The sequence below is a fragment of the Cyprinodon tularosa genome, unplaced genomic scaffold (genome assembly GCF_016077235.1).
Source record: "Cyprinodon tularosa strain WSP-4 unplaced genomic scaffold, ASM1607723v1 ctg656, whole genome shotgun sequence".
Taxonomy (NCBI): domain Eukaryota; kingdom Metazoa; phylum Chordata; class Actinopteri; order Cyprinodontiformes; family Cyprinodontidae; genus Cyprinodon; species Cyprinodon tularosa.
In genome coordinates, this window is record NW_024039403.1 from 548629 (window position 1) to 566231 (window position 17603).

Here is a 17603-nt window from a genome sequence, read left to right on the forward strand (position 1 = left end):
CGTCTGCTGCTGAATTCTTGTGTAAAACTGACTCCGAAATCCCGCGTGATTTTGTTAATCTCACGAGATCCCGAAAGGGCGGGAAAAAATAACTGACCGTTACTAAGGAAATATGCAGCGGGATTCTTACTGTAAAGGTGAACCTGAAGGGTGCTGAAGATTAAGAAACTGAAGTCTTTTCATGACAAGCAGCCAATGAGGTACGTTTAGTTTGGCTTATCAGAACTAAAGCTGGTTGGACCTGTAGTCTTCATATTTTCCTTTACATTTTGGTAAAATGTATTTTCATGTCCTGTGTGTTCAATTAAAGTTCTTACGGCGTCACGAGGCACGATGTCCCATGATGTTATGGTATGAGGAGGCTGCTTCTGCATGGGCTTCAATGAATAAACACCCGTTCCAAAGAATCAACCTCAGTGTTGCCAACTCCTCAGTAAGGAAAGTAGCTATCGGCTGTGCTAAAAGTCGCTAAAAATCGCTAAATGACGTCATCGCCTAATTTGCATAATCTGCCAAGGGAAGTGATGTGCATGTTATTGATGCTGTGGGAGAAATAATATTGTTACAGAAAGACAAAAAGTGAGTAAAAACACTATATAATAGTATTTTTACTCACTTTACTAAACAATATATAGAGCTACTTTTTTCTGCCCATTAATGTTTATTTATTTTTTTATTTATATATTTTAATTATTGTGATCAATTTGCGCTCTGACTGCAGCGCTGAGAGGGACTCCTGCGGGAGAACGGGGTTGGGATGGGGGAGGCGCCCCACGGCAGCAGCTGCCGCTGGAGGACAAGAGTAGGAACGATACATGCTTTCACCTAAGAGTCTCCAGTGACACCGTAAAAAGTCGCCAGATTTGTCGCTAGTCGCTTTTTTGAAAAATAGTCGCTGGAGGGGTCTGAAAAGTCGCTAAATATAGCGTCAAAGTGGCTGAGTTGGCACACTGATCGACCTGTGTCTGTGGTGTCGTGAAGAGAGCTACAAGTCATTTTCCTCTGATTGCAAGGCAGGTAGAAAAAAAAAAAGGAGGGCTCTTGTTAATTTGTAAAAAAAATCTTTCTGAGCAGGTGAGAGCTTTACAGAAATCCGACTGAAAAGCAGCCATAAATCCCTCATTGGTGCACCTCTAGCTACCCTCTGAAGCTCAAGGCTTTATGCTCATAAAACAGCACTAATCTGTGGAGCAGCCAAAGGCATCAGCTGCAGATTAACCAGTTTAGTGGCCTATTGGAAGAAACCAATGAATGGAAAAAAATCTGCAGCTAAAAAGCATTATAAGATCTGAATTATCATCATTCAACGTTTGGCTGGGGAGTATTAAAAATCTACAGAACAAACTGAGTTGTTGAAAAAATGGTGCTCTTATTAGGGCATAACATTTCATTGAGTAATGCTTAAGGAACAGGTAACAGAGCAATGATCCTTGCGGTTTATAAGTATCAGCAAATTGCTTCTTTATTGGCTCCTAAAAGCACTGAGTCAACAAAACTTAGAATAAAGGAAAAATAATGTGAGCTTAGCTCATGTGTAAGGGGCTTTCCAGGACACTCTGCAGTCTAAGACCGTCGATCCAAAAAGCTGATTTTCCTTGGATCCCAGCAGCCAAGTGTCTGCAGCAAACATCTTGAATCACCATTTGGGGTCGGCCATACATGAAGAAGTTTCCACAGAAACACATTCCTCTTGGATCGTTTGGAGGGCGGTGAAGTGGTTCTCAGAAAAGATTGGCAAAAACATTAGGAAGTGGATTAAAGGGCACGGTTACCCCCACAGCTTCCCCTTAACGTAACTGGGCACCGAGAGAGCAAGCATAAGATTCTTCAACATATTAATCTGTTTACAGCTGCTAGCAAAAAATATTCATACCCTGGGAACCTTATGATTTGTACGGGTGCTGGGAATCCTTGAAAATGCTTGAATTTTTACGTTGTGTTTTCAAGGTTTGAAAAGTGCTTATATTTTGGATGAAATGCTTGAAAATGCTTGAAACTGTAATTATTTCTTTCACAACAAATACCTATCTAACTGAATCGTGTGTTTATTAAATGGAGAAATAAAAGGTTGGAGAGCCCAAAAGAAACCTGCTCGCTTATGTGTGACTGCGATCTGCCAGTCTATTTCCATGTGTGACTCCGCCCCCATGAAACCACTACTGCACCATGCCGGGAGGTTGTCGTTTCAATGAACGTTGGCTGGAAGATGAAAAATACAAATTATGGATTAAACGGGGACAAACCCCACCAGTTGCGTCTTGTAAAGTCTGCAAAAAAGATGTGCAGCTTTTCACAATGGGCGAGTCTGCGCTCTCGAGTTACATGAAGAGTAAGTCAAAGACTTTTAAGTAAGCCAACTGAAGTAGCCTAGTACACGTTAACGTTAGCGCCTATTTGTTTACGCTAGTAACTGCTAGCTAGGAATTTACAGGCTAAGTTACTGAGTGACTGAGAGTACGGTGTGATAATGTAATGTTAGTATTGCAGTGTTTCTCGAGCACTATCTTGGCGAGGCAGTCGACTCGCCAAACTCACGCTAACGCCTCGCCAACGTTAAAAAACAAAACAAAAAAACGAAGTTTTAATTCATTGCCAGGCCCAGACCTTAAAACAGCATTGATAACTCTACGGCTGATAATACTGAATTGCGACCCCCTCTGGTTGGTTATATTACTACGCCATGGCAGAAGAGTAATTTTCTTTGATCATCCGAGGAGACGTGTGGGGGGAAAAAAGCGTTCGTCGTCTTCATCATTGGTGAACTATATGTGGAAAGGTAAGTAATTAATTAAAACTGATAATAGAAAATAAATATCTGCTTCGTCATCGTCCGTGCAAAACTGGTTCCGTAAGGTGCTGGAAAAACTTTTAGAATGGATCTTGAAAGTGCTTGAAAAGCGCTTGATTTTGACTTTGGAAAAGGTGTACGAACCCTGTAGTACGCATCGTAAGAACCCTGAACTTCTGCTTTTTGGGGGGAATATTGTGCTGAAGGTAGGGATGTAAATAAATAATCGACTTATGATTAATTAGTGATTAATGGTTGATTAGATGAAATTTTGTTTCATCTGATTAACAGGTAACGTCCACTAAGAATAAACTTCCTTCTGTGTTGTAGTGTCACTGTCGTCCACTAGAGGGCGTCCCTGTGTATTCTCAAGTAGCCGCTTAACAGTATTTGCAAGAGAAGTAACGCCAGAGCAAAGCGTGCTAGTGCAGAAAAGTGAATCAATCCAGAAGCCAGTCTGGGAATATTTACAACCTTTAATGATTTTAATCATTTTTAGGGCTGCGACTAACGATTTTGTCAGTTTATTAACCTGCCGATCATTTTTTTTGATTAGTCTATTAATAATATACAGAATTAAACCAGGTGAAACTAAAACTTTTAGACTTGTGGAGTACTGGATAGAGCATACTGAAAGTAGAAAAGTTTTTTTTTTTTATCTTAATTGCAAAATATTTATATATTTTTCACAATGTTGGTACAATTCCTGCTCTGAGTGGGTCGATCTGTCAGCTAAATTCATGTTTTAGAGTCTCTATACTCCAATTAACGATTAATCGATTACTAAATTAGTTGATGATTATTTCAATAATCGATCAATCATGATTAATTTGATAATTGTTTCAGCCCTATTCATTATATTAACACACTATAAACTGCTTATTTCTCCTTAAAACTCCTTAGTCACCTAAGTAACGCCCATTTAACAACCGGTTACGGCACAAAGTCTCTACTAACACTGAATGCTGGATTACACTGAAAAACAGACTACATCCCAGTTGCCATCCACTCAGCTGAAATGAAGAAGATGTCAGAGATTCATATTCTGGTCTTTTATTCGGAGCTTTAGATCCCCAGACTTTGGAAATTAAAGTGTTTTTACACATTTAATTAATAGTTTTTCTTTCAGTCCTGTTTTGTTTTTAAACACAAAAAACAGACGTCTTTAAAACACAAGCAGTTTAAGAATGTGTAAAAAAAAAAAACTTTTTGTCTGTTTATTCACTTAGGATTTAATGCAGCTGGAACAATTAATTGTTCTACTCTAATGAACTCTTTTTAATTCTGCATAATTTAAAAAAGAAAATATTTATCTCTCGATGTAATGGGAGAATCATCTGAATACAAGAGAGAACTTATGCTTATTAATTACTTGTTAATCAAACAATTAACTCAGTGAAAGTTAGATTAATTCATTAATAGAAAGTTTCCTTTTGATCAAATATTTTCTAATATTCCAAACTACAAAATAAGTGATGACTGCAGGTATGATTGATGTTGATATTTTATCGGGTCAATATTAACATCAGTCTTTATTTAAAGCTGCAGTATTAAGGGCTGCTTTTCCTCCTGCAGCAGTGTGTCGCAGTGAGCTTGTCTCAGGTATGATGCAGACATTTTTGATTTATGCTCCATATTGAAGCGTGGTCTGCGCTGTGTTATTCCACGCCACAACGCCAGAGGACCAATCAGGAACTAGCTGTGGGTCCAGATACGGCCGAGGCGGTGAGGAAGTGGGGGCAAGTTCGTGCGACAACGGAGCGACATTAGGGCGAAAAAGAGCGGGAATCCAGGTGGAAAAAAGGCTCCCAGCGTTCTTGTGCACCTCGCTCTTCTAGCGGGTCCATCTTTACGAGTCATTTTCCACAATGGCGGTCATACAAACAAAACAATTTGGTAAGGAACCAAACAGGAAATACGCATAGTGTGGAGCGGATGTAGAATTGACCAATCAGATGCCTCCTGTCTGCCGTCACTTGAGGTGCAGCAGAGTGTCAGCGGAGGGGGCGGAGATGTCTCTAGGTTCACTGTGATGCAGACGACCTAGTTTCAAGTAAAATCAGCCTTTAGTATCATATGCCATCATATCGTTATCAGGACATCCCTAACTCTGACGAATGCACTATTAGCTCATTATTATAGTGGTTACACAATAACTAGTGGGATATCCCACTGTAGGAGTTCCACTTAAACGCTTCCACCACAGAAACACATTCAATTCAAATAACTTTTTTTTTTTTTTTTATTGAATTGAAAAGTACCCATCACTGCTGAAAGACACCCAGGTTTGCTATTATGAAAAACTCACTGATATTTCTGCATTCCTCCTTGGTGACCTTCATGCTGTGTCCTCACTAATGTTACTACCGTTACTAATTCAATTTAAATTCTATTCAGTTTATTTCTATAGCTCCAATTCACAACATGTCATCTCAAGGTACTTTACAGTTCAACCAGATCATCCAGTCAGATTGATTCAAAGTTTTCTATCTAAGGAAAACCAGATGATTGCCTCTTCAGCAATCCCTCACACTAAGCATGCTTGCAGCGACAGTGGAGAGGAAAAACTCCCTTTGAACAGGAAGAAACCTCCAGCAGAACCAGGCTCAGTGTGAGCGGCCATCTGCTGAGGCCGACTGGGGTTCAAGGAGACAGAAGCAGAGACACAAAAGGCAACTATAAAAGGCGGCCTCGTCCAGGAAACACACAGCCAGGCAGACGAGCTCCGAGCCAGCCCCAAGTAAAGAAGTGTCAAACTTTTGCGACCCTCTTATGCATGTGAGTAGCTGAGGAACAGAAAGCAGGTTACCCACAGATATGCTTGTGAGAAATACATAAAACCATTTCACTTACAAGGAGACATAGAAGCTGCTCTATAAAAGCTGCCATGATAAACAGCTTAAAAAAGAAACACATCTGGGGGAACCGGGGTGATGATTTGAGACCAGGAGGATGGAGATGGAGGGCATCATGGAAAGACAAGCTGACATCTCTTCAAACCTCAGAGGCCAAGACTCATAAATCCCCCCAGACCACAGGAGGAAGAGTTTCCCTTCTTTGGGTTTCTGGGCGAGACGTTAGATCGGACTTGGCTGTGTTTGCAGAGGATGTTTGAGTCTCACCTGATTGAACCTGCGGGTGAAGGCCACGACGTTTGGAGCAGAGCTGTGCTTCTCCTTCTTGTTCCAGCCGCAGCTAGAAAGCTCCTGTAAACAGCAAACCAAATCCAGATTATGCTCCAACTCAAAGGGGATTCTGTTTACACATACATTTGACTAATGTATTTCACAGGAAAGAGGAGAAGGACCAGGTTACAGCAGAGGAAAGCAGATGATAGGAGGGAGGAGAAAGAATGAATTAGTGAAGACAAGACTCAGAGGGATAAAAGAGCGACAGGAAAAACAAACAGCTGAGGTCATCCAGGAACAGGTCTGTTTTCTATATATACACATAGAAGACAGATTATTCTGAGACACAGAGGAGGAAAAGCTACACGTGTTTCAGCACAATTCAGAACAAACATCCAGGATTAGTTTGGATGCTGAAAAAAACACTCAAAGAAACAAACAAATCAGTGACTTTAAAACAACTAACTCAACTTTAAGAGAAATTCTTCTACGATTTTGAGAAGTGAAGGTTTTAAAATAGTAAATTATTCTAAAACTCCACTAGAAATTCTGGATATTATTTCACAAAGAAATTTTCTTCATATGATGAAGATTATTCTGAACCGCTAATGGCTAAATACACAATTTAATTTCCTCTGGGACTTTTAAATCATTAATGAAAGAGCTGAAACAAAAACATGGGGCCTGCTGTTCCAGCAGAGCTTCTCATGTTAGCCACACAAAATGGATCCTAAAGACATAATCAATTAGTGTTAAAGTCGTAGGGAAGCAGCTGTTCTAATAGTTGCATTTCTCCCAAGTGGTGCTTGACTTTACACGAGGGAATAAATCAAATGCGATTGGTCAATTATCAAGGGGGTGGGATTTTTGTGGTGGAAGGGTCGCAATCAAGTTTGGTTTTGTCCGATTTGTTGGAAACATCTTGCTAACCAGTTAGCAACTTAGTGCTAGCAGGTTCCCAATGAGAAATTCCATTGGGACCAAGTAGCACTAAATTGGTGACTTAGAAACGACGCTGTCAAGGAACGCTATGGACAGAGGAAACATGCAAGAGGAGCAGAGTTTAGTGTCGGAGGTCGTGGATGAGTCTCCTCCGTCATCCATTTTTTATTTAGAGGAGGAAAGCGGGGACGAAGATGTTGATGAAGAGGACGCCAGGGCGGCAGAAGCTTGGTTTGGTGTAGAAGGCTTCCAGCCGTACATGTTTGAGCCCTTGCCTCGCAACGCTGCCAGTTCTGTTAGCTCTACGCCTGCCTAAGACACAGACGTCCATCCCCGTGAACACTGGGACGCAACTCAATGGGACAGGAAAGGATTCTGATTTCAACCGTTGCGTATATTAGCTGCAACATATGAATCAAGATGCTATGACCGAAAACATTTGATTGACCGATATTTTAAAACTCATGTAGCCGATAACAGATATCGATACCGATGTTAAAGCTGGACAAAAATAAGTAGTCATTTAAAATAGCAGTTTTGTTATCCATTTCTGACACTTTGAAAAATAATATACTCAAATATATTTTCATATGCTGATATCAAATTGATTTTTAAAAACGCGGTATCGATCTATTTTACTTTCAAAATCTGGTGAAATTTCATCGTTCTGTTACAAACTCTCGTGATATTTAGCAAATTCTTGTGAGATTTTGTTCGTAAAATAGATCGATACCGCGTCAATATATCAACATATAAAATATGGCAAAATTTCGTGAATTTTCGGGGGATTTCGTAGCATAACGATGACATATAGCACTATTTCATTAGTAAAAGAGATTGATATGGTGTTTTTAAATGGCAATATATCAGCATATGAAGATATTGGGATATTTTAATGTATCAATATTTTTTCCCTCGTCTTTAGAAGTTTTTAAGTCTGTAAAAAAGAAGTTTTTGAGGAAGAAGAAGAAGTAGTATTTTATTATCTTTTTTAGACTTTAGAAACTCAGAAGCTGATCAAATATCGGGTTAAATATCAGTGTGGTGGCCGATGTCCGATATTCAGTTTTAAGGCCGATACCGATAGGGAGCCGATTATATTGTGCATCCCTACAGATGACCATTATATACGATTGGCGGCATTAAGGTGTTCAGGCTGACCGGTCTGAATAAGGACTATTTTCAAATAAAAATGTTTTAACTTTTGGGACAATATCAATGTCTGATAAACAGTACATTTATATACAGGTAAGCCAGAATGATTTGACATTTAAATATGATTTCCCAAAACTAGAAATGTATTATCTTTTATCTTAATGATCCAAAAAAAAAAACCCATTTAACTAAACTTAAATAGTTAATAAAAAAGGAATTTATGTCCCCCTGAAGGCGATTACATCTCATCTTCCGGTTCTTTTCCTGGAAGCTACTTGGTTTAATTACTGTTACCTCAAAACTTGGTAAAACTATATAAAAATGACTAAAACCAGGAGTAAAATAGAGTTTATTCCAGTTCAGATCGTTATAGAACAGAGATATTGCTTGGAGTCTGCACACCAGTGGGCTAAAGTCATCAGTACGTAATGGCATCCAAGGTCATCTCCTGCTTCTGATACTTCATGAGTGTTTCATCAGGTGGATTATTAGCTGTTCCTGTCAGAAACTGACACGCCATCCATGCCCTGACCTTTGTGCCTCTACACCTCAGGATTTCAGATAGCTCTTCTTTATCAGTCTGGCTCCAGGATGTTATCCTGTGCTTGGTGTACAGATAAAAACACTGTCCTCATTAGACGGCCTCTGTACACACAATGTGATGCACCCTGTGAAGGAAGGCCGTCCACCTAATCTAATGTAGCTAAAAGTTAAACAATACACATGACTAATAAAGAATGAACCTAACGGCTTTAAAAGTGAAAAAAATTAAAATCTGCTCCAAAATTCTGATTGAAACATTGAATTTAAAATGCTCCCAGTGTTTATCTACAAAGAACAGAAGAAAAAAATATACGTATGTGTAATAAGCATGTTGAAAACGGCTATTAAATTCATCAGGGCAAGTTACAGTTTTAGATCATTTGCATGCCCCTTAGAAATGGAGTCTAGAAGCACTAGATCTATATCCAGCCATTCAGCAAAGATTCTGCTGATTGAAAAGTTTAAAGTTAATATACGTAGTTAACAATTATATTTAGGTTTATAAACTAAAAAATGTAAGTGCCAGTATCAGCATTAATGCCTCTATGTTGGGACAAAAAAAAAAAAAAAGTTTCTTTCACTCATGAATCTTTCATGAATTTCTTCTAGAAGCATTTTTGTTATTTTTCTTAATATATTCGGACAAGTTGCTGTTTCTTGTTATTACATTGAAATTAATTTTTGCCATCATAATATCCATATTTATTTAATATTACAAAGGTAAATAAGGTAATTTCCTGGATTCCAATGACACTATTGGATAGAAAAAATGATTTTCGAAGTCTTTCACAGAGTTCCCTACGAAGGGTTAAGGTTTTTTTTTATAAGCCTTATTCAGTAAAAAAATATGCAATAAAAAAATATGTTGGGATTAATAATTACGGATGCACGATATAATCGGCCCCCTATCGGTATCGGCCTTAAAACTGAATATCGGACATCGGCCACCCCACCGATATTTAACCCGATATTTGATCAGCTTCTGAGTTTCTAAAGTCTAAAAAAAAAAAAAAAAAAAAAATACTACTTCTTCTTCTTCCTCAAAAACTTCTTTTTTACAGACTTAAAAACTTCTAAAGACGAGGGAAAAAATATTGATACATTAAAATATCACAATGTCTTCATATGCTGATATATTGCCATTTAAAAACACCATATCAATCTCTTTTACTAATGAAATATTGCTATATGTCATCGTTATGCTACGAAATCCCCCGAAAATTCACCAAATTTTGCCATATTTTTATATGTTGATATATTGACCCGGTATCGATCTATTTTATTAAAAAATTCTCACAAGAATTTGCAAAATATCACGAGAGTTTGTAGCAGAACGATGAAATTTCACCAGATTTTGAAAGTAAAATAGATCGATACCGCGTTTTTAAAAATCTATTTGATATCAGCATATGAAAATATATTTGAGTATATTATTTTTCAAAGTGTCAGAAATGGATAACAAAACTGCTATTTTCAATGACTACTTATTTTTGTCCAGCTTTAACATCGGTATCGATATCGGTTATCGGCTACATGAGTTTTAAAATATCGGATATCGGCCAAAATCCCAATATCGTGCATCCCTAGTAATAATCAATAAAAAGTATATTTCATTAATATAGCTGGAATCTATAGAATATTTTTGCACATTTATTTTAAAATGTAACCCAATGTAAATAGATGTAATCTTTATTATTTATCTAAATATCGGCATAAAGGCATGTTGTCGTTAAAAGTAAATGGAAATAGAGTCATGCAGAGGCCCACCATCTGTCAAGAGACAAAAACAGCTGCATATAAATGATACTGGAGCCGAGACTGGAAAATGTTTGAGCTCTTACAGATTATGAGAGCTGAAAAGATTAAGTTGCTGAGATTTCTGTTTATTGTTTTTATATCCAAAAGTTAATAGATGACCTAATGCTGATGTTCTGAAGTAGCAGCAGCTGTGGGAGCAAAGCAGCCGTTTTCACTAAACCCCATTAAAACAAAGGGCAGCGACTTTGGAGGCTGAACAGAGAAAATTCACTCGTTCCTGTTTGAGTGTGAAGCTGGAGTCCGTTAGGCCGTCAGCTGCTGTCCTCAGCGGCAGAGACCACCCATACAGTCAGCAGCTGAGAGGAAGGGACGGGGACATAACGGTTGGGGGGAATGTAGTCCTCCTAAACCTCCGTCCTGCCCAGCTTACTCTGGATACGGACTAAACGGCTGAATCAGGCTGCAGCGCCTCCACGCAGTCACCCCTGTGACGCAGTGCGACTGTCTGGAAGCAACAGCGGCCAGCAAGCTTCTCACTGCTGAATGATCACAAGAAAAGCTTGTGATCATTCAGCGGTACGTCTCAGAGGCTGTAGATCAAATACAGACGTTAAATGAAGACGTTGCTGACTGAAGGTCAAACCTTCAGTCTATGTTGGAAGGTCTAAAATAAAACTCTGGAAAGATGGTCTTAGTTCTCTTTTAAAGATTTTTACCGCCGGCGTCAGAATCACGCTTGTTTATTTGTGGCGATGCTCTATAGACAGAGCTCAATCCTTCCAGGACATTTCATCTTTTTTTTCATTACTGATCTTAAAAAAAGGACAAAGGACTTTAATACGTTAAACCAGACCTGCTATATTTAGAGGCAGGTTGGTTTGTTTTCTCTGTGCCTCACGGCTCCTCCCTCTGCTCTGCCACCCAGGCAGGTGGATGCCATGGAAACAGATCAGACCTACAAGGATGTGCATAAGCTGAAAAATAAAATCCTACTTTAATAGTTTGGAATAATGTAACGGAAAATTAAGTTCAACTTTTGATGCAAACGGGTTTCAAAAAGAAGGTAGATGGAGCATTTTTTTTCCGAGCTGATCAAAGTTTCTACAAAGCTCTTAACTTTATGGAATGAGTCGTTTTCACTGCGGTCATAAAATGAGTTTCTATACAATTCTTCACTCTAAAGTTCGGCCATGTCTAAAACATAGATACTGAAATCCACAGTTAATGGCGGATATCTTTCGGTCGGTACTTTAGATATGAAACCTACAAAAACTACAGACGGCAAAAGAAGGGCACAGGAAACAAGGAAGGCAAAATGGACTCAGAAAAGAAAAAAAGGTTTTTGTGAAATTAAACCAATAAAATTGATTATGCTTTTATACAGTTTGAAATGATGCGCACACATTAAAAGAATGCCTATATAGTCTTTTCCTGTTTGGCTGTGACTCCATCCTGGAGAAAAACATCAGCTGTGCTGCTGCCATCAACAGCTTTGGTTATAGATGTTGGAGCTTGGCCTGTTTTCCAGTGTAGTCCTGTTTCTCTGACTGTGACTAACTGGATGTGCTCTCCTCATCCTCTGACATGGGAGCTGGCTCGGAGCTCGTCTGGCTGTGTGTTTCCTGGACGGGGCCACCTTTTACAGCTGCCGTTTGTATCTATGCTTCTTTTTCTATGTCTGCTTCTGTCTCCTTGAACCCCAGTGGGCCTCAGCAGATGGCCGCTCACACTGAGCCTGGTTCTGCTGGAGGTTTCTTCCTGTTCAAAGGGAGTTTTTCCTCTCCACTGTCGCTACAAGTATGCTTAGTGTGAGGGATTGCTGAAGACTCAATGAGTCAATGCAATAACTGTTTTTTTTTTTCTTTTAAATCAATCCGACTGTATGATCTGGTGAACTGTTAAGTGGCTTCCGAATGCGTGTTGTGAATTGTCGCTATATAAAAAAACTGAACTGAATTTTAACGTTCATTTATTCATTGCAGGTAGTTTCACAGTTGAAGGCTTTCAAAGCTCGGCTGTCATTAACTGGCACCATTAGGACGTCCAGTTGCTTCATATATTTCCTGCTCTACAGTCTCTCCAAAACTTGTTAGGATCGAATTTCTCATTTTTTTCCAGTGACTTTTCTACCTTCTACTTTTTACACTCTGACAAAATGCCTGGAAGCACGAGGGAGGGAAAAAAACTAACAGTGGAGAAAAGCTTTGAAAGGCGAAGGTTTTAAACGCGGCAGTAAAACAGTGCAGTAAAATAGCTTGCTCCACTAAACCACAGCCAGCCTGTCATTTCCTCATGCTGGTGGAGCTGAACAGCATTTTCTTTTCTTTTTAAGTGCAGTCCTTCAGGGCGGAGAGAAGCTGGTTGCATCAACACTTTTGCTGGAGTTTGATTAACATAAAAAAAACAATTACGTACCCTTTAAACCGAGCATTTAAGGGATATTATCAACTAATGCGATTAGATTGGATAAAAGATTCTCACAAACACAGACTCTGAGATGAAAGAGATCCACAACCCGACAATTACACACCCGATCTGCTATGCGTTGCATCAAAGTGAAGACTGCGCCGGCTGCAGATGAACCAAGAATTGCCATGAGCTCATGTAAGATGCCACAAGTATTCCCTTTGTTTTCTGTCTGCTCTGTGAGTGGAAAACTGTGTGGCGGGACCCCAGGGAGCCCCGCTTTTAGACCAGGGGCCAAGACAGGAAGCTCTGATAAAGATGAGGAGCTTTATGGGGAGAGAAAAACAGAGGAAGATGAGAGCAAGAAAAAAACAAGAGGTTTGCAGGGAAAAAAAAAAAAAAGAGAACATAGCACTGATGAGATTTACTGTGACTGACGGGAAGGACCGCCATAAAAAATGACACGATCCGTGTCTGTCGTTTGATTAGTGCTTTAGGATGAAGTGAGATGGAGGAACCCTGGGCCCGTTGCCTGGTTCGAACTAATTTATGGGTCTGCAGATCGGACTCCCTGCAGATCTACAGGCCAGAGAAAACACAGGAAGGCAGCAAAGATAAGAGACGCAGAGCAAGAGTAACAACCTGATCTAAAATCATTTTTCCTCGGCTTTAAACTTTCAGGCACCTTTGAACCAGCGGTCACCTTCGTCCCAAACCTTTTCTGCAAGGAACGGACATTTCTCCCACATGGATAGAGATGGACGGTGGTCTATAACGCCTCTGAGCAGCTTTCAGACCCACACATCTAAAAACCTTAAAAACTCAAGCTGCTTTTTTCACAACTGCTAAGGATTACTGAGAATGGTTGAATGATTTATTCATGCAATTTTCAGTTAGAATTTACAAAAAAAAAAAGGGAAATTCTTTTAATTTTTCATTAAGTGTACACTTTGAATCCCATCTCATTATGTGGGACCTTTCTGGAGAACTTCTTGAATGAATAAAAAAAAAAAAAAAAAAATTAAATGGAAATCTGCTTGGCTTGACACCCTGTGTGGAATCAGCTGAAATTAATAGAATGGAATAGGTATTTTTTGCGGGGTTTCAAACTTACAGATTTTATTCTTTTACTTGCACATTTTCTTTGTTTTCGAACTTGCAGTATTGTTTTGAACTTGCAGATTTTTGTTAACTTGCAGATTTTTTTTGGAGAAGCAGCGTTTAGTTCCTATGCTCCACTTATCTGGAACAAACTTCCAGAAAACTGTAAAAGTGCAGAAAGCCTGAGTTCCTTTAAATCAAGACTAAAAACACATTTGTTTAGGATTGCCTTCCACTGTTCTAGTTAAACAGTTCAACTGAAACATATTTTCTTTAATCCAACTGTTTTTAATATTCTTTTTTTGTTTCTGCATTTTTTATTTTATTTATTTATTTTTTTTTTTCCTACTTGCTTTGATTCTGTTTTATCTTCCTGTATTATAATCATGTAAAGCACTTTGCATTGTCTTTGTACTGAATTGTGCTATACAAATAAATTTGCCTTGCCTTGCCTTAGATGAAAACAATCTGAATCTCAGAGGATAAAATTCAATCTTATTTCTGCAGCATTTCAAGTCTGTTTTTACCAAGTCAAATTTTTTTCACTTTTTGAACAACGTTTTTTAGGTTTAAAACTTGTTTTTGTAAAAAAAAAAAAAAAAAAAAAAAAAAAAAAAAGCATTTTTTCCAGGTATTTTTTTTTTCTTTTGAACAAACTTTAAAGGAATAGTACACCCAAAACATGATTAGCCTTCGTTTTCTACTCACCCCCATGCTGAACAACACTCTGGAGTACTTTTTTGATATCTCAAATGCATCTGGAGATCTGGGAGGCTTCTTGCTGTCTGCTGACATTCAAATAATGGAGGTCTATGGTGCCCGAGGCAGAAAGGTCCATAAAAGTCCACAAAAAACGTGTCAATATTCCTCCATACTGCTCGTCCAATGTATTCCAAGTGTCCTGAGTGGGTAGCATCCAGAATTTACTCGAAACGAAGTCATTTAGAATGTTTTTAGAGCATAAACAGTAGTGTATAGGATTTCCTGAAAGTGCGCATCTGCGCGATCACGAGGCTACGGAAACCGCGGCAGACCAAACCAGCGCATTCAGCTCGGCAAAGAACTCATGCTCTTCCTCAACACTGAAGTCCTCAGACATTTTTCTTTCGTTGTTTCTTTCTTTGCACAGGTAAACAGCACATTTCTTCTTCTACGCTTGCATTATCGGCAGAGCAGACGCTGAATGCGCACTTTCATCTGGTTTGGTCTGCCGCGGTTTCCGTAGCCTCGTGCACACGCTTTTAGGAAATCCTATACACTACTGTTTATGCTCTAAAAACATTCTAAATGACTTCGTTTCGAGTAAATTCTGGATGCTACCCACTCAGGACACTTGGAATACATTGGACGAGCAGTATGGAGGAATATTGACACGTTTTTTGTGGACTTTTATGGACCTTTCTGCCTCGGGCGCCATAGACCTCCATTATTTGAATGTCAGCAGACAGCAAGAAGCCTCCCAGATCTCCAGATGCATTTGAGATATCAAAAAAGTACTCCAGAGTGTTGTTCAGCATGGGGGTGAGTAGAAAATGAAGGCTAATCATGTTTTGGGTGTACTATTCCTTTAAGGCCCAAATTAAGCCCCCTTTAAATCATCCAGTAGGGAAAGAGCTTTAATCGGAGCAGAGATACGACCAGGCTAAAGCTTTTAAAGCAATGTCACAGCTCTATTGGTAGAATTTGCAAAAAAATAAACCTGATTATTACACAAGTTATAATTAACAAGTTTACTACATATATCATATGTTGTATATTTGTATATACACGTATATACGTATGTATATTTAACAGATTAGAGCATTGCTCTTTCTGTTGCGTTGGTTCTAATTCAACTCCCACAGACTTCCGCTCCATGTCCCTGAGCAAGACCCTTAACCCCACACTGCTACCCGGGCGCCATCAGAGGCAGCCTACTGCTCCCCAAAGGGATGGGTTAAATGCAGTGAGTGGATTTCCCCACTGTGGGACAATAAAAGGGTTACAATCTTTGGAATCATCCAAAGATTCTTTTTATTGACCTTTCTTCATGAATTATCCGTTTGCATGAAAGCGTACCTAATAATGCATGAATACAACGTGCATAGTACTGAAAAAGAGGTCAGATCATGCAGTTAATGCATCTAAAGTCAGCTGCACTGAAGCTGTTAGCAGACGCCTGCTTTTCTTGTACAGTGCATCTGTTAAGCATCATTCTCCTCATAGCTGTTGGTTCACACTTTAAGAAGGCATTAAATACAATGAAGAAATGACTTTAACAGCGGTGGAGGAATTCTCTTCAGACAATGGAAAACGCGTCACCGTGGGTTTTCAGTCTCTTCTGCCAACGCATTATTTTCTCCCTCTTTTACAGAGATGAATGTGTCCAGAGGCCGGCGCTGACAGGCTGGAGTGTAGCAGGGGCTCCTTCTTGTTTTTGTTGCGTAGCAATCACTGTCCAAACAACACGTGCAGACTATGAGGAACGAAACCGTTCTAACAGGCGGGAGAGCGTCTAGAAACGTGATGGGATCTTCGACATACATCTTCCTATCAAATACAACCACAACTGAATTTATCTAAACTATCCTTATGCTTTCTTGGCATTTTATTGCTGAAAATAGACTCCATCACACCTCGCAACACAGTATCTCGCAAAACTGAATGCTGTCTTTAATAAAGAAGACAGTTTACAGCTTGTATAACTTTGTCAAAATGATGTAACTGTCAAAATAAAAACTTAAAAGCTTTATTATCTAAACAGCTGGCAACAAAAATCAGCACAGCTCTGAATGAAAGTGTCCAAATTCTGTTCCATTGATCTGTTTCCCATCGTCGTCGTTGTGATATTTATTTTTGTTGCAAAGTCTCAGGTGTGAATGGGCAGTAGGTGTGTAAAAGGTGAAATCACTGCTCTCATTCCCATCACTGGAACTTCAGCAAGGCAGCTTTTCGCAAAAGATTCTCAGAGGTTATGAAAATAGGTTTTGCTCTAATAAAAGGTGGCAAAAGCTGCAAGAAGAGTCCTTACAGGCTGAAATGGAGCTGCAGCAAAGCGGCCAAGAGCAAACAAAGTGTCATCAGGTCTAGAGGAGATGTCTAGAGCACGCGCTCAGCGACAAAGGGAGGAAAAAATAAAAGAGTAAAGAAATGGATAATTGGAACCAGGTCTGTGGTCTGATGAGAGAAAGAAACTCATTTAGATCTGATGCCGTCTTTTTTGTGTGTGGAAGCAACAGGGTGAGGATTAGAAAGACGTCCATCTCTTGCTCACAGTCAAGCATGTTGGGGGGAGTGTCATGGTTTGGCGCAGCGTGAGTGCTGCTTGCGGTGGGAAGCTGTACACCAGGAAACCGATAATATCAATGTGTGCTGGACTACAGCTTTTGAGTGGAACCCAAACCACTGACCAAACCTTCGTCCTTTCGGTTTACCAAAAATTAGGAGCAGAACTGAATCATGGTTTCCCAGGATTTGAGCCAAGAGAGCAAAGAAAACCTTCCCTTCAAAACATCCGATCTACCACCCTGATCGTTTCTACTTCTGTGGCTTAGTTTTATACGGAGGACCAACTCTGCCATATTTAAAAATAAATACAGAAATAAATAAATGCTCAATAAATATATAAGCATACAATTAATTGCCACCAAAAATACAATAAACAAATAAATGTAAGTAGAAATTAAATTATACAGTGCGACAGAAATGTATATGACTTTCTGACTCTCTAAGACACGCCCCCTCCTCATTTGCATAATCAGTCAGAAATGCAGACAGAAATAAATAGCAGCAAATAAATAACA

General features: G+C 39.2%; 1 protein-coding gene across 6 annotated transcripts in view; it reads right to left on the reverse strand.

Annotated features, from left to right (window-relative positions):
* ralgps2 (Ral GEF with PH domain and SH3 binding motif 2) overlaps positions 1–17603 on the reverse strand; it is a 142243-nt gene that overhangs the window by 61870 nt on the left and 62770 nt on the right. For all 6 annotated transcript variants that reach the window (XM_038309084.1, XM_038309086.1, XM_038309087.1 and 3 more), the window contains one exon: positions 5911–5994. In XM_038309084.1, the coding sequence (XP_038165012.1) occupies positions 5911–5994 (84 nt within the window). The remainder of the gene's footprint in view (positions 1–5910; positions 5995–17603) is intronic.